A 27,158-nucleotide genomic window follows, 5' to 3' on the forward strand; every position below is an offset into this window, starting at 1 on the left:
GGAGGGCTCTATCTTTTAACATGGGCTGGGGAGTGATCCTAATGTAACAGACACGCGAAAAAGTCTCACGCTAAAACTTGCGGGTGGTAGTGGCCCTTTTTGTGTTATCGTAAGATCTATACTGCTTTTCTGGAGGGCTCTAGCTTTTAACATGGGCTGGGGGTTGTCCTTGACATACCTGAGACGCGAAAAAGCCTGACGCTAAAACGTGCGGGTTGTATAGTTGTACAGGTAGGCTCGCGGCGTGGGTGCCCAGCCCCTCCCCACGGTTCTGCTCTCGGCTTCTGTCCTCGTTTCTCCCCTCGGAACTGCGTCTGCCTCACGGTGGGAAGGTACGACATGCATTTAGGCATTCTTGTGTTAGTCTGTGGCATTCCATTTGCTCACTTGTTACTTGTATTACTTTGGTTAATTTAATGTCACGATTTATTCGGAGCTATGTGACATACTACTGGATTTGCTTATCATGTCAGGGTTTTCATGTAAGGTGTTGGATTTGCCTTACACCTTACAACATTATCGGCAGAAAAAAACTAATCGTGCTCGTAAGCTACAATAGACGTAAACATAATATTGATAGTGGCAGTAACGAAGTATCCACAAATTTCAGATATACAGAATTTCAACCATTTTTACTTTTAATCACGTAATGTAGAGAGTTTATTGGATTCTTTAACGGGAATATTTCAGTCTCTTCAATGATTACGCAACAGCCATCCCACCAATATTATATTTCCTGTGAACCTTCTGTAAAATTTGATGTAGCGAAATTTTTTGTTCCCTTTATTTATTCCGTGAATTTAAGCCTGGGAACATGAAAAGAAAATGTTGTTTGAGTCGTAATACAATTTTCAATGTTACTAAATGTGAGCTCTGTGATTTTGAAGTTTTAGTGTAGTAGGAAACATATTATTGGCATCTATGTAAAAAAAAAAAAAAAATATTATGGGTGCGGAAGTGGCAGTCGACGAGCGTATAGTTCATGATGAGATTAGAGGATGTTTGAATTAAGAGTTAAATTGTGGAAGATAATTAGTTGACGGAAAGAAAAACCGTGTTAGCAGCGGTGGAAGTAGGATAAGATTGGAAGAACTCGATGATAGTGTAATGAAATGCTGAACGCTGTAATTTACGAGTGGAACTCAGAACCTTCTGAAAACCCTTGCTTCACTATTGTTGCAATAACTTACCAATATTTCGGAAAGAAATTTATTTCTTTCGAAGATCGAAGCAGAAGAGGCAAGCGCAAGCGAGAAGATTTATTTCAAGATCAGCGCAGAAGACGCTGGGAAGAAGACGAAAGCAAAGATACATCGAAAAACCTAGAACCAGTAGCAGTAGCGTTAATAAAAGCAAATACACCGCGACTTCTAAAGGCAACTGACCGAGAATAATACTTCCAGTATCAAAGGACAGTTAATGCCTTATCTACTGAAGCAACAATCATGTCAACCTTTACCTCTGTACGCACTCATTAGCCTACTACGTACTTCTTTGCATCCATATCTTCCTCTTTGCAGTCTACTTACATTTTATTTGCTCAGAACTCGATATACAAGAACATATCACTTTCGTATCCCAATAAATGCTTTTTGTACCTGCACTTGCACTACTATTATTACTGTTATCGCCATTATTACAGTTACTATTATTATTATCATCTTGCGGGCAGCAGTAGTTCTCGTAGTACTAGTAGTGGTACTGCTGGTATTAATTCTTTTTATTTCTCAGTCATTACTATTTATTCCCTTTGTCTCTTCATGCATTAAAAATTGTTTTTAATTCTGTGACCGCTATTTTTATTACTGCTTTTCATATTAAAATTCTTATTATTTCTATAGCTGTTACAGCATGAAAAATACTATATATGTGAAACCCTGGACCGATGTAAGAGAGAACCTGAAGCCCCTAATCCGATCATGTTAAAATATCCCGTCCAACATCCCACTGGGAGACGAAAGTTTTTGCAGTGTATATCCCATCACAGAGTACGTTTCGGAGAAGCAGCTGGAAACTGATTTGAAATTTTGGTAATTAATTTTCTAATCAACCAGCTTGCCGCCGCTATTCTGCCGTAGTCCAGTAGCCAAGAATATCCTTCACTGCAACGCATCTCTAGGTGAGCCATATCAGCGATTCGGCAGTTATCATTCAGTCGCAATCCTCGTTGTTATGTAGTGTGAAAAACAGAATTTAGACAAACTGTCAAATTAAAGTGCACAAATACAGGGTAGCACTGTCAGTTTTTCCCTAATAAAATATCATACAATGTAGGTTTTTCACTGCCGATATTGTCTACACTTCAAATAACCAATAGACTGGTGAAAGCTTCATTCCCCTCAGACGATTAAAATCTGCTCTGTAAAACAGAAGCGTACCCACTTAGACTTTATGGTTTACCCAAAGTACATAATCCTGAGGTTCCGCAGAGGCTAAGTGTCAGCGCTACAGGCGGTCCCACCCACGAGTTAGCTTGACACCTACAACCCTATGTCAATAGGACTGACAGTCATATTAAAAACTCAGCTCATTTTATTGACAAGTTAAAGGAAATGAGCATTGGCCGGGATGATATCTTCGTCAGTTTTGATATTGTGTCGTTATTTACCATGATTCGAGTAGACAAAACTGTCTCATACATAGCGGATATTTTTCTTACGATATTGTGGCGTCATTCTAACATTGCCTCATCACAACCTACGTTCAATACAATAATGACTTTTGCTGTTGCTAACTTGTTTATGTAGACGTTTGAACAACGGGCGTCGCAGATTGCCAGTAAGAGACCTACCTAGACGGTATCGCTATGTGGATGACACATTCGTAGTATGGACACGCGGAGCAGTGGAGTGAGATGCCTTCCTGGTACATCCAATTTATTATGGAGACGGAGAGTAATGGGCAACTGAATTTTCGGGATGTGTCTGTGATTAAACGACGGGACGGAACGTTGAGACATAAGGTGTATAGAAAGGCCACACATACTGATCGCTATTTGCACAAAGATTCAGACCACCACCCCAAACAAAAAAAGAGGTGTAATAAAAACCTTGGTAGCCAGGGCGTACAGAATTTGTGAACCTGTTTATTTAAAAGATGAGATTGAACATCTACGGTCGACTTTCGTGAAGAATGGCTATTCCAGTAAGAAGACAGACCGAGCACTTCGCAGAGAATCAGGAGCAACGACGAACAATAGCCGCCCAAAGGAAAGGTTTTTCTTCTGTTCATTAGTAAGGTAGGGAAAGTGTTAAGCAAATATGGGGTGGAAACTATTTTCAGACCCACCAGGAAAATAAAAGAATATCGGCAAAAGATGTACGACTTCCTTTGGCTACACCAGGGGTATATAAACAACCTTGTACTTGTAGACAGGTTTATATCGGTACCACAAAGAGAAGTGTGAACACATGTCAGGTTGAACATAAGAGGAATTACCGACTTGGTCACACGGATAAATCGGCCGTAGCGGAACGTGTTTACCAGGAAGGTAATCGTGAAATACGAGTAAAATTCTGCGAGACGAGTGTTATATCTAAAACCTCGCATTACTCAAAAATGGCTCTGATCCTTATAGGACTCAGTCCCCTGGAACTGAGAACTACTTAAATCTAACTAACCTAAGGACATCACACAACACCCAGTCATCACGAGGCAGAGAAAATCACTGACCCCGCAGGGAATCGATCCCGGGAACCATTATTATGCGCTCATGTATAGAGAGGCGATCAAGATTGATAAACACCGTAATAATTTTAACAGGAAAGACGGTGTTAAATTGGATAATATTTGGATATCAGCATTGCACCGGAAGTGTGACGATCGATTACTTTCAGTCGAGAATGTTGGCATTACCAGAGACAGTCTCTTGGCCGACGCTACGTGATGGGCAGTGGCGCCCTCTGCACTGCCTATATAATCAGCGCTTCCTCGAGTTCTCTTTGTAGTTCGCCACACACCTCTGAGGATGTCTCCCGCAGTCGAAGACGAAACGTCAAGGGAGAGTTTTATCAATTGACCACGGTCTATCAGCCCGGAAGATTTAAGTGTAGACTTAATAAAATAATTAACAGTATTCCACAGCACGTAAAACACATTAGCATCGCTGGAATTCTCTCTCTCACAGTTAGAAATCTCAGTAATGTACTATAATAATGTGTAAGTAAATCTCATTAGCTGTATGCGATCTCACAGTTGTTATATACTACATAAACTCAACGAAATTTTTGTCGTCAGTGTTAGTTACTAAACGGAGATAAAATGTGCGAGATAATATGAATGTATTAAATGTGATGACAGCAGACTTGATTTCAGATGTCATGCAGATGCACTGTAGCCGTTCTCCACAGGTCTTAGTGAAACCTTAGAGAAACCTTGATTTCAGAACTCATACAGATCTGCTGTAGCCATTCACCACACCAAGTGCCTCTCTGGTACCACAGTAACGTCTTCTTTGACTCTACACATCCATACGTGAACGATGATTACGATTGTCAACATTCTGCTGTTACGTACAATCTGAATATCGCGCAACACCGAACAGCTAATACAAGTCTATAGAGCATTTCCGTTCACTTGTGCTTTGCACAACAATTGCGTCAAACGTAACTGAGATACATGTTCCATTTCCAATAGCAAGCAGTTAAAGTCTCAGTAATCAACATTACAATAGACCTTCCGGTATACGTATCTGTTTATCTACATATGTATATATTTGCTTTACAGGAGTGACTGCAAATGTGTGTGTGTGTGTGTGTGTGTGTGTGTTGCCTTGCTCATCTAAGTCTATTAAAACAGAAGAGCTATCCACATGACGATTTCAGGGCTGTATTTAGTCAGATTTGAAGCAGTGTTAAGGCGATTCTGTCAAAGGAGCTTGGTACTTCATGCTAAATTTGGTCAGAAAGGTGTTGTTGTGACCACTCTGTGTACTAAGGTGTTAAGTATTTGTGACAGCGTAGTGGACACTTTCTATCAGAGCATTACAAATAAGGTGGGGCGAGAGCGTTGGATTCCCTCATTCTTACCACTTATAGCAAGAGGCACTGTGCTTCACGTCAGTGAACTGATACTTAATTAAAAGTTGTACAACTCTCTTAGCTTGTAAAGTAGCCATATTAGTAGTGATACATTGGGTTGGTCGGAAGAATCACAGAGAAGTAAATTAGGACTGATTTAAGTTCTTGTGTGTAAATTGTAACTTTTGTGGAAAAAGAGCTAGAACTGGTGATTGCAGCTTGCACAACTGGGGAGAAGAAAACGTATCGAGTAGCTAATGGCTGCATTAATTAATATCCAGGTGCAGAATCTGCCCATGGTAAGCAGTCCAGTTCTTCGCTGAAATGGCTATCGTGCCTCAACGACGCAAATAGTCGCACCATAGGTGCAGTCACGATTAAGGGCTGTCGTGTGGAGAGACCAGGTTAACATCAGCCTCTTGGACACAGGCAGCAGCTTTTGAACAGATGCAGCAGCCACAGTCTGGTTAACAGACTAACGTGCCACTGTAACACTAACCGGTACGGTCTTGCTCTGTCGGTACTGCAAACAGATGAAAGCAAAGGGAAACTACAGCCTTATACTTACCGAAAATATGCAGCTCTACTGTATGGCTTAACGATGATGGCATCCTGCTGAGTAAAATTTCCCCCTTTCGGCCCCCTTTAGGATCTCCATTTGGGACTACTACGGAGGATACTGTCACCACAGAAGACGTAACTGATGTCCTACAAGTTGCAGTGTGGAATTTTAGACCTTTTAATAGGAAGGGGCAGGTTAGACAATCGAAAAGAGAAATGGTTAGTAAGAAGTTACAGTGGGAAACAGTGAAAAGCGGCGGAAGCAGAATAGTACTCCTGGTCAGCACAAAATCAAATAGGGTTAATGCGGGAGTACATCCAAAAATTAATATGAAAATAGGAAACTGCAATGACTAGCAATTTATCGCAGCCAAGACAGATAACAGAGACACAAGTACTGGGTGTCCCACATAAAACTTGAACACCTCACTTACCGATTAATTACCTTTAGTTGAGCTGCCCGTGAAGTGGCAACACTGCCTCAAAAGTTGGTTGCACTCCCTTTTGATCCGGAAGCTGAGTGCAGGCAGCTTTGTGTTGGTGCGTCACTTTTGAAAATCTCGTATTGTTTAGTTGTTAAGGTTCAAATGGCTCTGAGCACTATGGGACTTAACATCCATGGTCATCAGTCCCCTAGAACTTAGAACTACTTAAACCTAACTAACCTAAGGACATCACACACGTCCATGCCCGAGGCAGGATTCGAACCTGCGACCATAGCAGTCGCACGGTTCCGGACTGCGCTCCTAGAACTGCGAGACCACCGCGGCCGGCAGTTAATAAAGAAATGGGGCAATTTGCATTAGAACAGCGAACAACATTCTGAAGCGTTTCTTAGAGACGGGCTTCATTAAGGAACGTACACAAATGTTTATATCCTGATATTAAACCCCCCACGACCAGCAGTATTCAAGATACAAGAAATGGAGGGCTACTGGAACCGTTCAGAATGTCTACATCTACATCTACAAGACTACTCTGCAATTCACATTTAAGTGCTTGGCCGAGGGTTCATCGAACCACAATCATACTATCTCTCTACTATTCCACTCCCGAACAGCGAGCGGGAAAAACGAACACCTAAACCTTTCTGTTCGAGCTCTGATTTCTCTTATTTTATTATGATGATCATTCCTACCTATGTAGGTTGGGCTCAACAAAATACACTCCTGGAAATGGAAAAAAGAACACATTGACACCGGTGTGTCAGACCCACCGTACTTGCTCCGGACACTGCGAGAGGGCTGTACAAGTAATGATCACACGCACGGCACAGCGGACACACCAGGAACCGCGGTGTTGGCCGTCGAATGGCGCTAGCTGCGCAGCATTTGTGCACCGCCGCCGTCAGTGTCAGCCAGTTTGCCGTGGCATACGGAGCTCCATCGCAGTCTATTACACTGGTAGCATGCCGCGACAGCGTGGACGTGAACCGTATGTGCAGTTGACGGACTTTGAGCGAGGGCGTATAGTGGGCATGCGGGAGGCCGGGTGGACGTACCGCCGAATTGCTCAACACGTGGGGCGTGAGGTCTCCACAGTACATCGATGTTGTCGCCAGTGGTCAGCGGAAGGTGCACGTGCCCGTCGACCTGGGACCGGACCGCAGCGACGCACGGATCCATGCCAAGATCGTAGGATCCTACGCAGTGCCGTAGGGGACCGCACCGCCACTTCCCAGCAAATTAGGGACACTGTTGCTCCTGGGGTATCGGCGAGGACCATTCGCAACCGTCTCCATGAAGCTGGGCTACGGTCCCGCACACCGTTAGGCCGTCTTCAGCTCACGCCCCCAACATCGTGCAGCCCGCCTCCAGTGGTGTCGCGACAGGCGTGAATGGAGGGACGAATGGGACGTGTCGTCTTCAGCGAAGAGAGTCGCTTCTGCCTTGGTGCCAATGATGGTCGTATGCGTGTTTGGCGCCGTGCAGCTGAGGGCCACAATCAGGACTGCATACGGCCGAGGCACACAGGACCAACACCTGGCATCATGGTGTGGGGAGCGATCTCCTACCCTGGCCGTACACCTCTGGTGATCGTCGAGGGGACACTGAATAGTGCACAGTACATCCAAACCGTCATCGAACCCATCGTTCTACCATTCCTAGACCGGCAAGGGAACTTGCTGTTCCAACAGGACAATGCACGTCCGCATGTATCCCGTGCCACCCAACGTGCTCTAGAAGGTGTAAGTCAACTACCCTGGCCAGCAAGACCTCCGGATCTGTCCCCCATTGAGCATGTTTGGGACTGGATGAAGCGTCGTCTCACGCAGTCTGCACGTCCAGCACGAACGCTGGTCTAACTGAGGCGCCAGGTGGAAATGGCATGGCAAGCCGTTCCACAGGACTACATCCAGCATCTCTACGATCGTCTCCATGGGAGAATAGCAGCCTTCATTGCTGCGAAAGGTGGATATACACTGTACTAGTGCCGACATTGTGCATGCTTTGTTGCCAGTCTCTATTTGCCTGTGGTTCTGTCAGTGTGATCATGTGATGTATCTGACCCCAGGAATGTGTCAATAAAGTTTCTCCTTCCTGGGACAATGAATTCACGATGTTCTTATTTCAATTTCCAGGAGTGTATTTTCGCATTCGGAAGAGAAAGTTGGTGACTGAAATTTCGTAAAAAGGTATCGCCGCGACGAAAAACGTCTATGCTGTAATGACTTCCATCCCAACTCGTGTATCATATCTGCCACACTCTCACCCCTATAACGTGATAATACAAAACGAGCTGCCCTTTTTTGCAACCCTTCGATGTCCTCCGTCAATCCCACCTGGTAAGGATCCCACACCGCGCAGCAATATTCTAACAGAGGACGAACGAGTGTAGTGTAAGCTGTCTCTTTAGTAGACTTGTTGCATCTTCTAAGTGTCCTGCCAATGAAACGCAACCTTTGGCTCGCCTTCCCGACAATATTATTTATGTGGTCCTTCCAACTGAAATTGTTCGTAATTTTAACACCCAGGTACTTAGTTGAATTGACAGCCTTGAGAATTGTACTATTTATCGAGTAATCGAATTCCAACGGATTTCTTTTGGAACTCATGTGGATCATTTCACACTTTTCGTTATTTAGCGTCAACTGCCACCTGACACACCATACAGCAATCTTTTCTAAATCGCTTTGCAACTGATACTGATCTTCGGATGACCATACTAGACGGTAAATTACAGCATCATCTGCGAACAATCTAAGAGAACTGCTCAGATTGTCACCCAGGTCATTTACATAGATCAGGAACAGCAGAGGTCCTAGGACGCTTCCCTGGAGAACACCTGATATCACTTCAGTTTTACTCGATGATTTGCCGTCTATTACTACGAACTGCGACCTTCCTGACAGAAAATCACGAATCCAGTCGCACAACTGAGACGATACCCCATAGCTCCGCAACTTGATTAGAAGTCGCTTGTGAGGAACGATGTCAAAAGCTTTCCGGAAATCTAGAAATACGGAACTAACTTGAGATCCCCTGTCGATAGCGACCATTACTTCGTGCGAATAAAGAGCTAGCTGCGTTGTACAAGAGCGATGTTTTCTGAAGCCATGCTGATTACGTGTCAATAGATCGTTCCCTTCGAGGTGATTCATAATGTTTGAATACAGTATATGCTCCAAAACCCTACTGCAAACCGACGTCAATGATATAGGTCTGTAGTTAAATGGATTACTCCTACTACCCTTCTTGAACACTGGTGCGACCTGCGCAATTTTCCAATGTGTAGGTACAGATCTATCGGTGAGCGAGCGGTTGTATATGAGTGCTAAGTAGGGAGCTATAGTATCAGCGCAATCTGAAAGGAACCTAATCGGTATACAATCTGGACCTGAAGACTTGCCCGTATCAAGCGATTTGAGTTGCTTCGCAACCCCTAAGGTATCTACTTCTAAGAAACTCATGCTAGCAGATGTTCGTCTTCCCTGGTGAAGGAATTTCGGAAAACTGCGTTCAATAACTCCGCTTTAGCGGCACAGTCGTCGATAACAGTACCATCGGCATTGCGCAGCGAAGGTATTGACTGCGTCTTGCCGCTTGTGTACTTTACATACGACCAAAATTTCTTCGGATTTTCTACCAAATTTCGAGACAATGTTTCGTTGTAAGGGCATCTCGCATCGAAGTACGTGCCAAATTTCGCGCGTCTGTAAATTTTATCCCATCTTCGGGATATCGCGTTCTTCTGAACTTCGCATGCTTTTTCCGTTGCCTCTGCAACAGCGTTCGGACCTTTTTTGTGTACCACGGGGGATCCGTGTTTGTCGTAAATGGTGTACTAAAAGTTATGAAATGAGAAACATGTCGTGTGAGTGTGGCGCAACAGTTGGAATTTGAGGATCAGGGTAATAGTTTTTTATTGTAAATGGCTGTCAACATGATGTTTGGACGCCTTCCTTCAGATGAGGTCTGGTTTCATTTTTCAGGTTATGGAAATCCCCAGAATTGCAGATACCGGCCGCAGGACAATCCACATATTCTGCATGAATAGTGCCGGCTATCTAGAAGTCTTTCTATGCACAATTGACAATTGCAGAAAAGCTGTACGCAGTATTATAAGGGGCGTTCTAAAAGGAACGAGTCGGAGGCATAATTACGGAAACCAGAACCTGTATGTTAGAAGTACTGTATTGACGTTGGCTGTTGAGACACTTTCCCCACTGTCACATAATGCGGTGAATGGCTGTCTCATAAAATTCCCGGGTCTGCGATGTGAACCAGTTCCGCACGTACAGCTGGACGTCTTCGTCCACACGAGTGCAGGAAAGGTTATGCTGACGTTGTTCTTTGACCAAGATGGCCCATTCTTATTCACTTCCTGCAGCACGGGACAACAGTGGATGCCCAGCGTTACTCCCAAATCTTGACCACACTTCGCCAAGATATCAAATCAAAACACCAGGAAGTCTCACCGGTGGGGTCACTCTGCTCCACGACAATGCAAAGCGTCATACGACCAACACAGTCGCGGCACTCCTAAAGAAATTCGAATGGTAGGTTCCCGGTCACCCTCCATACAGTCTGTACCTCCCTCCCTGTGATTACGACATTTTTCGTCCCCTTAAAAAGGCTCTGAGGGGCAAACGATTCACCTCGGACTACGACGTGCGGAACTGGTTAACATGGCACCCCAGGAATTTTATGAGACAGCCATTCACCGCCTTGTGTCGCATTGGGGAAAGTGTCTCAACAGCCAGGGTCAATACTTCTAACTGGTTTCTGTAAATATGCCTCCCGCTCGTTTCTTTAGGAACGCCTCTTATATAACAAGATGGAGCAACGGCTCACACATCTGACCATAGTATGGCCACCTCTCCAACGCCCTCCCAGAAGACTGACTTGTCGGCACACGACACTGGCCCCCAACCACCAAGCGGTTAACATCGCGTGATTTTTATTTATGGGGCACACTAGAAAGCAAAGTGTATGCTGACAATCCCCGCACAGCAGACGGCCTTAAACGAGACATTATTAGAGAAACTAAAAACATCACGCCTGCAGAATTACAGCGTGTTGCTGATTTAACGTCATCACGCGGAAGTCAGCGATGCCCGTATGCCCATGGCCACCACTTCCGGTATCTGTTATAAACAGGCAACTGCAGGTTTTTAACGCTACTATTATCTATTCTTTTTAGTTAGTTTATTGTCACTAGGATCTCGGGCGTGAGGCGTACCAGTTTTATGTCGGACGTCCTATATAACTGTAATGGGGAAATGGAACTCTGTATTAGGAAAAAGGAAGAGAAGGAACAATAGTAGGAGAAAAAGGTTAGTGGCAAGAGATAATTCACTTTGTACAATTTAGCATAGAGGTCAATTTAATCATTCGTAACTAATGGTTTAAGAGTTATAAAAGAAGGTACTAGCTAGGGTATTAACAATACCAGCGATACGAAGACGAACGAGCTATGCACCTAATGGTTAAAACAAGAACACATACATTCGTCAAGTAGAAGCTGAAATTTAAAGTTGCTTATCTTCAGAGTATTGAGAATGGGAATAGTTTGGAATCTATATAACCCGTTTAAAAATACAGAGGTCAGACGCGTCATAAGGAGTATCATGGTGCTATTTCTTATACCGAAAACTGAGGAATTGGAATGGGAAGTCAGGTGAGTCACTTATAGAAAGTTCTGAATGACATTGTTCTGCAACGCCTACGACTTTTACTATAGGCTCAATAAACTTAGATGACATTAACGTACGCCTTACATATGAACTCAGCTCAACAGACAATGGTCTGAGCGTAGGAAACACTCTACTGTATTAGATTTTCCTCGAGTAGACAACATTCCATTGGAACTACTGATGGCCTTGGGAGAGCCAGTCCTGACAAAACACTACCATCTGGTGAACAAGATGTATGAAACAGGCGAAATACCCGCAGACTTCAAGAAGAATATAATAGTTCAAATCCCAAAGAAAGCAGGTGTTGACAGATGTGAAAATTACCGAACAATCAGTTTAATAAGCCACAGCTGCAAAATACTAACACGAATTCTTTACAGACGAATGGAAAAATTAGTAGAAGCCGACCTCGGGGAAGATCAGTTTGGATTCCGTAGAAATGTTGGAACACGTGAGGCAATACTGACCTTACGACTTATCTTAGAAGAAAGATTACGGAAAGGCAAACCTACGTTTCTAGCATTCGTAGACTTAGGGAAAGCTTTTGACAATGTTGACTGGAATACTCTCTTTCAAATTCTAAAGGTGGCAGGGGTAAAATACAGGGAGCGAAAGGCTATTTACAATTTGTACAGAAACCAGATGGCAGTTATAAGAGTCGAGGGACGTGAAAGGGAAGCAGTGGTTGGGAAGGGAGTAAGACAGGGTTGTAGCCTCTCCCCAATGTTATTCAATCTGTATATTGAGCAAGCAGTAAACGAAAAAAAAAGAAAAATTCGGGGTAGGTATTAAAATCCATGGAGAAGAAATAAAAACTTTGAGGTTCGCCGATGACATCGTAAATCTGTCAGAGACAGCAAAGGACTTGGAAGAGGAGTTGAATGGAATGGATAGTGTCTTGAAAGGAGGATATAAGATGAACATCAACAAAAGCAAAACGAGGATAATGGAATGTAGTCGAATTAAGTCGGGTGATGCTGAGGGAATTAGATTAGGAAATGAGACACTTAAAGTAGTAAAGGAGTTTTGCTATTTGGGGGGCAAAATAACTGATGATGGCCAAAGTAGAGAGGATATAAAATGTAGACTGGCAATGGCAAGGAAAGCGTTTCTTAAGAAGAGAAATTTGTTAACATCGAGTATAGATATAAGTGTCAGGAAGTCATTTCTGAAAGTATTTGTCAGGAGTGTAGCCATGTATGGAAGTGAAACATGGACGATAAATATTTTGGACAAGAAGAGAATAGAATCTTTCGAAATGTGGTGCTACAGAAGAATGCTGAAGATTAGATGGGTAGATCACATAGCTAATGAGGAAGTACTGAATAGGATTGGGGAGAAGAGAAGTTTGTGGCACAACTTGACCAGAAGAAGGGATCGGTTGATAGGACATGTTCTGAGGCATCAAGGGATCAACAATTTAGTATTGGAGGGCAGTGTGGAGGGTAAAATCGTAGAGGGAGACCAAGAGATGAATACACTAAGCAGATTCAGAAGGATGTAGGTTGCAGTAGGTACTGGGAGATGAAGAAGCTTGCACAGGATAGAGTAGCATGGAGAGCTGCATTAAACCAGTCTCAGGACTGAAGACCACAACAACACAACAGCCACCCATACATTTTTGAGTTTATAATGTCACTGATTTAGTTGTCAGTTTGTGTGTGACTTATCTATGAACGAGACAGTTCGGGAAATATGAACAAAGATAATAGTTTAAGGACAGACAACGACGTGAGCAACCAAGTCTCCAGGCCGTTGTCAGCTTTCGAGGTCTTGGAACCACTACTGTTCACTCAAGCAGCTCTGCTGCTGGTATTACGTCACAGTCATGCAGTCACGATAAATGCCTGGCAGCATTCCGGACATGAACTCGGGTCTTTCACATGGCAGTCAGACACGCTGACCGCTCAGTAATCGAGGCAATTTTTTCGTTCTATATGTACCATTATTTCCTGAAGTATGCATAGGAAACATAGGACAATATCTTCAGTTTTTCTATACCAGCAATGAACCGTCAGAGTCACATTTAGTTTCGTAAGATCACTACTTTTGGTTCAGAGACAAAAACATAATTGATTTTTAACAAAATTACCACGCAAATTATTAAACAAGTAACAACTACTCTCTGCAAAATCAGTGTGTCTATATCAGCACTAAACTGAAATAGAGATTGCAATCAGTCTCCTTTACAAGTTTCAAGGTTCCGTTTTTAATACACTGATGGAAAAAATCGCAACACGAGGAAGGAGTTGTGCGACATAAACACATGTTGGCACTCGTGTGAGTCTGCATCTAAAGATGACGTCTATTCAAATTTCAATCTCAGAGTGGCGCTAGTAACACCAATATGAGGATGTAAATCAGGTTTTGCTTCTTATACACGCTGTAACTGACGCTAGCGTTAGTTGCCTGTGGGGAATGGACGTCTTTAAGGCACGAAGGACACTATTATCAACAACTCACTTTGTTTGAGCAAGATAATGTGATAGGACTTCCTTCTGTGATACTGTAGAAAGACTTGGCAGGAATGTAGCCACTGTGCATGATTAGCGGCACTGGTGTTCACGAGAATGTAAAGTCGCAAGGCCTCTGGAGTGTCACGTGGCACTGCCGAAAGGGAAGACCACCATTCTTGGGGTATGGCTCAGGCGCATCGTGCTGCATCTGCAGCAGCAATATGAGCACCACAGTGACACAACGAAATATTACAAATAGGTTACTTCAAGGGCAGATGCGAGCTAGACGCCCTGTAGCTTGCATTCCACTGATTCCAAACCACCTATATTTGCGGCTTCAGTGGTGTCAAGCGACAGCTCATTGGAGGGCAGGGTGGAGGTCTGTTGTGTTTTCTGATGAAAGCTGGTTCTGTGATGTTAGCGAAGGCCGTGTGTTGGTTAGAAGTAGGCCAGTTGAGGGATTGCAGCCAACCTAACTGCGTGCTAACCATACAGGACCTACATCTGCAGTTATGGTCTGAAGTGCGATTTCGTATGCAGCAGGAATACTCTCGTGGTTACGAACGCACTTAGAAAATTAGCACTGCCATTGCCCTTAGGGAATCGGCTACTATATGTCTTACTTCGGAAAGAAGCAACCACAGCTGTAATATTACCGCAGCAACAATAAGACGTATGAAACGTCCCCTTAGAAAAATTATTGAATTACTGTGCTGATAAACCTCTTACATTATTTGATTTTCAAACAGCTGAGCAGAACTGAACGTACTCAGACATTTCGCTCTTTACCTATTCTGATCAACACTAAACTGACACACAATATTTTCAGCGCAACGCAATCTGACTTTCAATAATTCCTACAAAAGAATGGCCCTGACTAACATTAACCTATACGTTTCACAAATCACTTACCTCACAAAAATCTTCGTTACTCGAACTACTGCAATATAGCGAGCGCCACTACTGCCAGCTAAATAAAAGATTCAAACTACTGAAGGTACTAACTACTGATAGGCATAGTTAGCAGATGAAAGATTTTGATAGAGAACAAACAATGTATTTACCTTAATAGTATTCAAAAGTCATAATGTACATAGCAGTTCATGACATCCAGTCTTACAAATTTACTGTCTCTGATGGACACACGTCCAGATCATCCGCTCTCAAAACTCCCCATTTCTCTCCCCACATCCACCACTGCTGGCGGCTCACCTCCAACTGCGCAACGCTACGCGCTGTTAACAGCCGACTGCCTAACACTACAATGGCGAATATTCCAACCTGCCACAGACTGTACACAGCACAGCCAATGCTTTTCATACAGAGCGCTACGTGGCGGTGGCGTTACCAATATAAGAACCTAAACAGCCTACTTACACGTATAACACAATGTCACTGTAGCTTCGATCCTCCTGGCTTCTATTTCTAGTCACGAACACTACGCGTCTGCAACTGAACCACTCGGGGCTGGCTTGAACCGACTGCTCACAAACAAGCCTTCAACATTATTTGCATATTCACCCAGTCAGACGCATAGTGCTGTAATGCGCATAATACAAGCAGCTATTTTGTACAGATCACCTGTGATTACTAAATACTGTTAAAGATAGGAACTAGTTTTACGAGTGGCACATTCGTTTCTTTTGATTTATACATTTCTGTAGTAGAAATCAATCCCTCACAAATGAAACTTGGGTTTTGTTTGATAACTTCACATAGGGCCGCAATACAGTGGGAGCAGTACTACAATTTATGGTTATATGAGTCAATAAACGTTCTTTCTTGTGTTCGAATATTTCAACTTATAGCATGTTACCTATCAGTTGCAGGAGAACGTATAGTGCACTGTTTCTGTCCTGGTGCCTGATATCGTGAGCAGAGCGATATTCCTTAGATCAGCGGATCTCAGAGAGTTGTTTCAAGCCTAATTAACTTTTAGTGTATTGGAAGCTAATGCTTTTCTTTCGAGCCGATTACGCAATAATTTACGAGGAAACAGAGATAAATCTTCGCTCTTAATGTTTCTGGCTGTATGCAAAGTATTGCATCATGGGTACGCTTTGTGTTGTCGGAGAACGCTTTGAAGGGACAAGGCTATGACATATCACCGAACAGTAGCGAATATGTAACAGAAAGAGCTATGTGGCTTAATTCGATCATAGGAACACATGAAATAACATGTCTTTTACTGTCTACTGTTCGTAGTTTCGAGTATATGTCTGTGTTATTCACATGTTCAACATCGTGATAAACATTCTGGCAAAGGCTAACAGGAATGCAACAGGAAACAGAGACCAGTATCGAATATCAATTAGACATGAACACTTCAGCCCATCGTTGTAATAAATACGTGTAATTATTACAAGGAGGAGAGAGAACCCGGTCCTGTGTGAATCTGTATATCTTTAATGGTACAAAGAACTCGACACACTGCTTTTTGGGCGCTCCCTTAGTTGACTGAAACAAGGAAAGGATGAAGGTAACAATCTGGACGTAACGACGCATGTTAATAGAATAATGACTTTATTTGATTAGAAATCTTACATGTTTATTATTTGCAGACATATACAATATTCGTACATATTATACATATTTACTTCTGCAACACTTTCTTCAAGGCTTCTCGATATTCTCTGGCGACTTCTCCGTATTTTGTGTGAGAACTTTCAACCCGTGAAAGCCATTGCTTAACGTTAGGCTGCTTCGTAGGATCAACTCCACTGTTTGGGTTAAACTGAAAAAGAGATACGAACATCGGAAATTAAATAATTTGTAAATATAATCTTATGGGTCATAAAATTAGCTTATTTTTCTTTATGCGTTTTAACGCGTTGTATCTGATGGGGTCAGTCAACCTACGCAGATGATTTAGCTCAACAAATTTCAACATAATACTTCAGAGCCTCTGTAAAATTTACAGTGTTCGGAGAGTTAATCTTTTTTAACTGGTAACGGTAAGAAGAGCTACAAATGATGTAATACATTGCCTCATGGAACATAAATTATCTTTTACTAGCATAGCGCACTCTGCTTCGCTCGATTACACTGTATGGTCTGCACAGATTTTTTTTTTGCTTTTCTTTAATCGACTTGACATGCTGTGTACTAATTGCAACATCTTCTAAACTTTTCACGCTAATTAAAGCCATAGAAGCAGTGTCTTTTCTAATGCACTTCCGACCAAAACGAGATTCTCGTAAGTGGAGTCGAAGGTCTTTGTTAATCCAGCCTTTTGATTTCCTATAGTGATATTTGCACAGAAACTTTCATTCCTGTCACATATTTCCTAAGAAGTCAAACACAAATTTTGGTAAATTTAACTTTAAAAATATTATAAATATGCTGGTAACGAAATAATTTCATAAACAGTTTCATCCTCTATTTCAACCGCTTTAGAGACTGAATTTCCATTAAAACGAAACACGTACTTTTTATTTCCAACCGAGACGCTAAATGCAAATTTTCAGAAATTTTTCATACTGAAAATTCCAAAAACATTGAAACACACATTTCTTTGTTACTAATCGAGAAGTCGACAACCAGTTTTAATGAATGTAGCTTTAAAAAGAATTTAGTAGTTTTTTAGTAATGACTTATTTAAAAAGCACTTTCACCCATTATTTCATCTTGAAAGAGGCTAAATTTACAAAAGTGCTGGAAAATGTATTTCTTTATTTCCAATCGAGAAACCAAATACCAATTTTCGTTGTTCGAGATAAAAAATTCCCTTAATAGACTCATATTTTCAAAATCCTCTTTCGTTTCTTATTTCAACCTCTTAGGAACGGAAATTCGACAAATCCCTTCTTAAACAATGTCTACAGTATAAAATCAACACCGCCTCCAAATTTGAAGTTACTATCACTAGCTGTTTGGTTCAAAATGTTTGAAATGGCTCTGAGCACTATGGGACTTAACTGCTGTGCTCATGAGTCCCCTAGAACTTAGAACTACTTAAACCTAACTAACCTAAGGACATCACACACATCCATACCCGAGGCAGAATTCGAAATTGCGACCGCAGTGGTCGCTCGGTTCCGGACTGTAGCGCCTAGAACCGCTCGGTCACTCAGGCCGGCACAAGCTGTTTGCACTTGGAGATTATGAGTCAGTCAATCAGGACATTTTCCTTTTACGTATAGAGAATGGTGTTCCAAGGAAAACAAAAACTGAATAGATGTCTCCAGTAAGTCGCCAAAATAAGCTTTTCTACATCACAATTTTATGACTCGCTCATATTTTCTTAACTTTCTAATAGTAAGTTTGACAGCTTCACGTTACCTCCAATGCTGACAGGCTATTAGCGACGGCGTAATCAGCAATAGTGACATGATCTCCGGCCAGCCACTGTTTTCCATCCAGCATTCGGTTCAAAGTTTCCAAACTGTCGTTCGCTTTCTCGATGTGACTGGGTTCCGCTTGTTTGCCTTGAAATACTGGCGTCTGTAGACAGGAAATTAAAATCAATGCAAAGATCAACAACTGCTACGAAATAGTAGGAAGATGGAATACAAACACACAAGCCATCAAAGGCACGGCTCTATATAGCCCAGATCACAAAGTTGTGTCGTGGGATAAATGATGTCATGCTATGCTCAAGGCCCACATATCTTCACAGATTAAATAAACATACGACACATTTGAAAATTGTAATTATGGTTGTAAGACGTGTATATTTCTTTTGTCTATTGACAAACCACAATTTACGAAAGATGTTTATATTTTATTAATAGGATTAAGTAGCAATAATTAATATTTGTAAGAATTGTGGTAGTAGGGAATGTCTGCACCAAAGTATTGTTGGCAGGAGAGACTGCACATTAATATAATTGAATAAAAAAGGGCGGGAGAGACCTCGTATGGATACATTTTAAGAAAAGAGTGGGAATGACCGAGCATTGATACATATTATAATGGTATCAGGGATTGTCTGCACCAGAAAGCATTGCTGGCGGGAGAGACCGCACTTTTGCGTTCATAGGAAGTCATTAGTAAGCGAGAAGAGAAGCAAATCGGTAGTAGGTCTGAAGCGAGAGGTTGAGAGGAGCGGTGTGCTTGTCAGCCACCAGCTATGATTTACAAGAGATTATAAACGGATGTACAGAGACATCAGCTAACTATTATCATAAGAGGAACTAATATTATTGAATTATTTTTTTGAGAAACTCTGGCTACTGAAGGTATGTTTGCGCAATGCTAGTTGTAAGATTATTGTGAAAATTAAGTCCCATTTGAACGTTTGTAAAATCATTTCATTCAGAATATAATTAATTTTTGCCAGCAATATTGCTTTTCTGATTATAATCCATTCCAAAAACCAACAACGTAATACTATGCAAAAATTTTATTGTTGTCAAGAATTACGTAATGTCAGTCAAATTAATTGAAGAATAACGCATCTTTGCTATTAAAGAATATCGTCAACTTTGGTAGTAAATACAGCCACTTATATGACAGCTCAACAGCAGCTAGTAAAGTATAGTAAGAGTAAGTATATTCATGTCGCAGTTCCATGTAGCACTCATATGGCGATCCAGTAACAATAAAAAAGGTATGGAACAGTTTTGGGTTATTGCAGATAACGTCTGAGGGCCACGACGACGACACATTCTATATTTCGTCGAAATAGCCAGAAAATCACTTTTAATAAGCAGCAATTAAATTTGTATGCGAAGACTGATAGAGAGAATGAATTTTAAAATCCTGAAGTCAACCAAATGAGGGTTTACAGTCGAAATTAGCTTCACAAAATTTTGGCAGCAGTGTGGTGTTTCATACCTAACAATATTATTTATACAAGTTGTAGAAAATAATTTTAAAAAGACAATTATATCTTTAATCAAATCATTTTGATTGCTTTGTACATTCTCATTCCGTTGATCATGTTGATTTTTCCTCCTTTAGCGGCAGTCACCCACACCAAAAAAAAATAAAATGAAAATGCGTTGTATCTCGCCCTCGTTGACAAGGTGGTGACTTCTTATACACCATATTTCTTCGGCCACCATTGCCGATGGTTTCTATTCAGTATCTAAGCTCGAACTACGATCGATACCGTGAACCAGGATGTTTCGATTAGCAGTCAAATAAAGCCTTGCCCCTCGCTCGCCATTTTCGGCGTCTTCGCCATTCTGCTACTGTCTTCTAGAGAATATTTCCGTGTTGTAAACCGAAACTGAAATGCTCTTCTTCTGTATCGACGGTAACATAGAGCATTTAAAAATGAACTCTGCCGCAAACGTGCTGTAGTTCTCTTCTTCGTCCCCGGATAAGAGTGCAAATATGGATCAGTGCATGATGGAAAAGAAACGTCACAAAAGTGTGTAACCAAAAGAAAGAGTTATAAAAATAAAATTAAAATCCTCGTTGATGGGTACTCTTCTGCGATGGAACATTAAGAATCTATTGTGAGAAATTTTATGTGCGGTCTCTATTATTCCTCTGCAAGTGCTATTGGCAGATAATTTTTAAAGGTGGCATAATTTTTGTTATGCAGCCAACATTTCGGATTCCAGGGTTCTGAAAGAGCTAGCCCTGATATTCCTACTTAAAAGGGTGTATTATATTCTACGTGTAGTAGAGGCAGAACCCGACCAACCAACTGCATCTTGATGTTCTGCGCTTGGATATAGCTAACTGGCAATCTATTCGTAGCAGGGTCGTGAGCCTAGTCTGTTGAAGGGATTAGCCTTGGTGTCATTGCCAGTTCCTTCATCATTCCTAGAGGTTTGGGGCTTACATTTTAACGATATCGGCATCTTGCCACGATATTCCGACTGACAACTGTTCAGTTATCTTCAGGTGAGTTTTCCACTGGATACTGCCACTGCACGTCCATGATTTTATACCAAAAATTCGCATAGAATTACGTGACAAGACGTCGACGTCATCCATTTGCAAACCCGAAACCTTGTGGGATATTCATTACGCCGGGAAGGCCTTAAGAATGTTTTCCTTGTACAACTTAAAATGCGTATAAAGACGTTGGACAAAAATATGGAAACACAGCGAGAAATTCATACATTAACATAAATGCGTATGCTACCCAAGCATGCAAGTTTGGCTGTTGTATTTGACCACGAACGGCACTACGGCACTTGTGCAATGTCCTCAACACTTTGCAAGTGTCAGGCATGCTCAGAACAGTGCTCTGAGTAGTCGTGAGTGCATTACGTCAGAGCCAAGTGAATTCGAACCAAGCAAATTGTTGGTGCTCTTACGATGGGCGCTTCCGTAACCAAGATAGCCCAACTGTTCGGTGTTTACAAAGGGATCATATGGAAGATTTGTATCGCGTACAGGGAAAGCGGCAAAACATTATTCGCTAAGTCACAACTCGGACGAAAGTGTGTGTTGGGTGATCGTGGTGGACGGTCATTGAAGAGAATTGTGAGGAAAAATAAGAAGACAACAGATGCAGAAGTCACTGCAGAGCTGAATGTCGCACTTACGAACCCTCTCATCACCAAAAAAACCTCGAAGGTCTCCTCGAAAGCATGGAGCCGAAGGGCGTGCTGGAATTCCAAAACCGCCGTGATACAAACGCACGTAACAGGAAAACATGGAACCGAAATCATAAATCCTGGAATATTAAGCAGTGGAAGAATGTCATTTGGTTGGATGGGTCCCGTTGGACATTGTTTCCAACTTCTGGCCCAGTTTACGTCCCAAGAGTGAAGCACGATGGTGCTTCGTTGATGATCTGGGCAGCCATTTCGTGGTATTCCATGAACCCCATGGGTTCTCTGCAAGGTCGTATTACTGCCAAGGATTATGTGACAGTTTTGACTGATCAGGTTTATCCTACGGTATAGTGTTTGTTCCCTAATAGTGATGCTGTGTCCCAGGACTGATTGTGTCAGCACGGGGATGAAATGTTACATCTGCCCTGGCCACTGCAGTCACCAGATCCGAATGTTAATGACTCTGTGTGATCTACAGTGGAGAGAAGGGTGTGTGATCGTTATCCATCTAAGTCATTGTTACCTAAGCTTGCCACTACTTGGCTGGGAAATGGTATACGATTCCATTGAAATCTGAAAACCATACAGAACCTATTTTTATCGATTTCGAGACAACTGGAAGTTGTGTTGAATGCCAACTGTTTCCCTTCACCATCTTAGACAGGTTAGTGTGTGTTTGGGGATTCCATGTTTTCGCCCACCTCCTGTAGAAATTGTGGGAAAAGTTTACACGGGGTACGAAATGGCCTCTCCATCAGTTTTAGTTTAAATTTACTTTCAGCTGTTGGTAATGTTACCTAAACTATGTCATAACATACAGCTCTGATGTTTGTAGTCAATACCGACGTGCGAATGGAAAAAATGAATGTGGTAAGATCTTTTGGGACCAAACTGCTGAGATCATCGGTCACTTAGCTTATTCATTACCTAATCTAATTTAAACTAACTTACGCTAAGGACAACACACAGACTAATGCCCGATGGAGGACTCGAACCTCCGACGTGGGGAGTCACATGAACCGTCGCAGGACGCCTAAGACCGCATGGCTACCCCGCACGGCAAGTGGGAATGTTTTCCGAACTTGTGTCCCAGATATTCGTAGACATTTGACAGTTATGGGTGCCTCGGGTTGTTCATTATTAGGGGCTGATATTTTAAGGCTATGACCTGAGGATTTGTTCACCGACGTTACTCATCTCTAGGCAGTAAGATTCATTGTAATCTCGATCACGGTTATTGTCGTCTTACTGCTGAGATTTAGAGAGTGACAGTTAGTGGCAGCTGAGAGCCACCTCCCAGGTGGCGAATAGGGGAAAGCCTCCCAAAGCCTCCAGATATGGGTGGTACTGGGGAAATGAAACACTCAGGGCAGACCAAATAATAACACAGACCTAAGCCTATTCTGGAATCCAGCGGCTAGTGATCAGCGTCTGTTCACCTAATTGGCGCGGCTGCTACAAATAAGTCTTGATCTCAACAATCAAGTCTTTAAGAGTTGTGACATGCAACAGAGATCACCACAACCACCTTCAACGTGAAAAAAATCATGATGGAACAACTGGAAAGAGACCCACTACCGCAGGCACCAGTGAATTTACTGGTTTTTTCTGGTCACCGTATTCTGGGGTACCAGGGACATCATGAAATAGAGAAGAGTCGGAGTTTCTCGAAACCTCTTCACAAACATTTTATTGGCACACTCAACGCCAACACACTGGTTAAGATAGGCAAACTTAAACAGCTTACTGATGTACTAGAAAATCCTCACAATAAAAGAGACGCGTTACAATGACGAGTACCGTTTCAACACCGAAAACTACAGGATATAGAAAGGAAAAGCTGCTGTCAGGCGGGGAAAACCAACAATGTTTGGCACAGGATTTGCAGTATAGAAATCTGTCATAGACAACACCATAAATTTCAGTTCAGTATCAGAAAAAATCTCCACCAATAACATTCAAATATGAAAACCAAAGATACACAATCATCAACGCACATGTACCTATAAATGATCGTAACAGGAAGAGACGAGAAGAAGTCAAAGACTTGTGGGAAGACATGGAAGAAATGACAAAGAAAATACCAGAAAGGCACGTCAAAATTGTACTAGAAGATTTCAATGCACAAATGGGCAAAGAGAGGAAGTACAAGCAAATCACAGGATCACATACAGCACACAAAGGCACAAACAAGAATGGGAAGCATTTCATAAAGTACTGTCAAAATTTTAACTTAAAAATTATGTCGAAACAATTTCAGAAACCAAGATGAATACTCATAACATGGAAAATCCGCAAAAACAAGGGGGGTGAATTTCAAATAGCCCATATAGCCATAACAAATAAAAATACAAGTGAAATTCTAAATGTGAGAACTCCAAAGGAGTCTTCGAGTCTGACCATCACTAGCTACAAGTAAAGATTAGGCCAATTCCAAGGAATAGGAAGACAACACAGAAAAATATTATAAGACCATATCCAGAACAAATAAAAATAAACAAAGACAAAATTATTGAAGAAATTAATCAGAATACAACAGAGAATTGGACAGACCTGGCGAAGACAATTCAGAAGGAAATGCGTTGGGGCCAGCCTCACAGGAAACGCAAACATAGATAGTGGAATGCAACTTGTGATCAGGCAGTTGAACGAAGAGTTAAGGCATGGAAGAGGCTCAGCAGCAACAGAACAACAGAAACATGGCAGGATTTCCACAATGTCCAAAAGCAATCCTCAAAAGATATTAGAGCAGTGAAAAGGGCAGACGACAAAAATAGACTAAATGAAATCGAGGAAGACTTCAAAAAAAATAACACCATAAATTTCCACAGAACATTCAGGGAAAATATAATGGATTATCAGCCTCCAAATATCTGCTTCTGAAGAACAAATGTATCTCTAGAAACCAACACTACAGAAAATTGCAATATTCTTAAAGGATACTTTGATACACTCCTCAACTGTGAAAATCCCAAAGAAAAATTACACTTCACGAAAACACTTCCAAACCCATACTCGAAACCGCCTACAATCACAGAGGTAGAGGTGATTATAAGACAATTAAAGAACAACAGAGCCCCAGGGAAAGATGGCATTATCGCTGGGATCTGGTAACTCGCAGACCAAAATATTACAAAGAAAATTCACAAAATTCTCAGCGAAAATTCCGTGGAACTGGAAATGCGCACTGATTCACCTACTTCACAAAAAGGGAGACAAACCCTGATAATATACAGAGGGATCTTATTATTACCAGTTACTTATAAAATTCTGTCCCAGGTGTTACTGAACAGACTGGAACCACAAGTGGATACAAAGATAGATGAATACCAGGCAGAGTTCAGAAAGGAAAGATCCTGTATTCAATGAATTTGGAACCAGTGAACACTCATGAAGGTCAGACTAGCAAATAACACTGTAGTTACATTTGTGGACTTTAAGAAGGCGTATAACTCCATTGTCAGGCAGGCTCTCTTTGACACACTAGAAGAATACGTAATAGATAGAAAAACTAGAGCACTGATAGAACAGACGCTCACAGACATCACATGCGAAATAAAATTTATGGGAGAAATCTCAGAGCCATTTGAGATACATACAGGGGTCAGACAATGAGATGGTCTCTCACCACTTCTATTCAACATAGTTCTGGACAAAAGTATCAAGCAGTGGGAGGAAAAAGTAAAAGGAATTCAGCTAGGAAGAACACATGCAAACTAGACAATTATAAAATGCCTAGCATTTGAGATGACTTGGCAATACTCAGCAATAACAGAGAAGAAGCGCAAGAAGCCCTGGAATATTTACAAGAAATCTCTGCTAACATCGGGTTACAGATATCATATGAGAAAACACAATAAATAGAAAGAAAGAACAACAATGCGCAAGTCTTGCACACCATATACCGATTGGCTAATAGAGTGGAAAAATTCAAGTATCTTGTAGAACACGTACAAATAGGAGGATCAAATAAGACGGAACAAACAGAAAAGCTTCAGAGTGTACAAACTTACGTGGACGCACTACAATAAAAGAAGCATCTAAAGACAGGCGAAACTCAGGCACTCCAATACTGTTGTGTTGCCAGAAGCTTTCTTTGCATCAGAAACGACCTCAGTCGGGACATCTGGAATCACAGAGACAGCAAAGATAGAACGTAAAATCCTTCGAAATTTTTTTGGAGGAGTCATGGAAGTGGTGTGAGGATGAAGAGCCAAACCAAAGAACTGTACGAACATACAGACAGACTCACAAACATAATTAGACAACGTCGGTTAACATTCTTTGGGCACATACACAGAAAGAACAACACTAGACTCACAAAGAGGATTTTTGACGTAGTCAACAGCATAATCAAAAAAAAAAAGTTTTCATGAAATAGAAGAAGACCTAAACCAAGTAGGAGTCAATAAAGAAATGATAGATGAACGAGACAAATTCAGAAACGAAATTATGAACACGAAATCTGAAGTAAAAGAGAGGGGGAGACCGGGGAAAACATGGACAGAACAAAGAAAACACCAACACAGTCAAAGAATGAATAGGTTTTGGGAAGAGAAAAAGAAGATGAAAAAATGGGAAAACTGAATAATCATGTAATATTCAAGTTCAGACACTGTCTTCAGGGCATATATATATATATATATATATATATATATATATATATTTGTGTGTGTGTGTGTGTGTGTGTTAAGTTAATAAAGAAAAGAGAACCCATTTTAATCAGTTTAATATAATACTTACGAAAACATTCACAATTCTGTGGAACAAGTCTTGATCAAAAAATAGCCTCTGGTCGACGAGAACACGTTTGTTTATATCCTTCGGGTAGAGAGAATCATCCTTCGCATACTTTGAGACGAGGTACATGGCAATGGCGCGGCTGTCAACACGGCACCAAAACACTAGTGTCATACAAGCTCAGACATATCACTCTACATGTGAAATCTTTTACTATGGTTTGTGGATACCTACTGAGAGCTTGAAGTTAAACGTTTTCTGATGCGATTTCTGAAAGTCCAGACTGTATTAAAACTTGCTTCTGCAGAAAACTTTGGCTTAATAGTAGTGTTCGACTACTGAAAAAACTGCAACAGTTACAATGTCATCACGACAGATAACGATATTCCAACCAGCTAATGCAGATAAATGTACTGCGGCCATTTGATCATAACCTGTCTCAGTTGGAAACCAGTAGTAGTGTCACACAATGAAATTATTTCCCGTTGCATTTACTGAGTTCCCGGTAATTGATCTAGTGGTTGCGCCACTTTACTTCCTAAGTTATTGCCGATATCTACATGATTTAACTAAAGGCATTGTAATAATTTCGTTAATGCATAAAACTACAATCATAACATTATAATCACATTATAAATTGTTTCAGCTCTGAAATTAGCACTTAGAATTCATTGTCATCAGAACAGCAAGGCTACCGTCATGTATACATTAAATGTTTAACCTAACTATAATTTAATCAAATTTAATTTAAAGTTAACATTTAACATGCATGGCATCTCTATGT

The 27,158-nt window shown here is 41.5% G+C and overlaps 1 protein-coding gene across 3 annotated transcripts in view; it reads right to left on the reverse strand.

Moving 5' to 3' along the window:
• Positions 1-16,677: 16,677 nt before the first annotated feature.
• Positions 16,678-27,158, reverse strand: part of LOC126336726 (glutathione S-transferase D5-like) — a 216,006-nt gene continuing 205,525 nt past the window's right edge. For all 3 annotated transcript variants that reach the window (XM_050000711.1, XM_050000709.1, XM_050000710.1), the window contains exons 4-6: positions 26,378-26,516; positions 18,453-18,614; positions 16,678-16,905 (exon numbers count right to left, since the gene is read on the reverse strand). In XM_050000711.1, coding sequence (XP_049856668.1) covers positions 16,765-16,905; positions 18,453-18,614; positions 26,378-26,516 — 442 coding nt within the window. In that variant the 3' untranslated portion in view covers positions 16,678-16,764. The remainder of the gene's footprint in view (positions 16,906-18,452; positions 18,615-26,377; positions 26,517-27,158) is intronic.

Source organism: Schistocerca gregaria, chromosome 2 (genome assembly GCF_023897955.1).
Source record: "Schistocerca gregaria isolate iqSchGreg1 chromosome 2, iqSchGreg1.2, whole genome shotgun sequence".
In the NCBI taxonomy this organism is placed as follows: domain Eukaryota; kingdom Metazoa; phylum Arthropoda; class Insecta; order Orthoptera; family Acrididae; genus Schistocerca; species Schistocerca gregaria.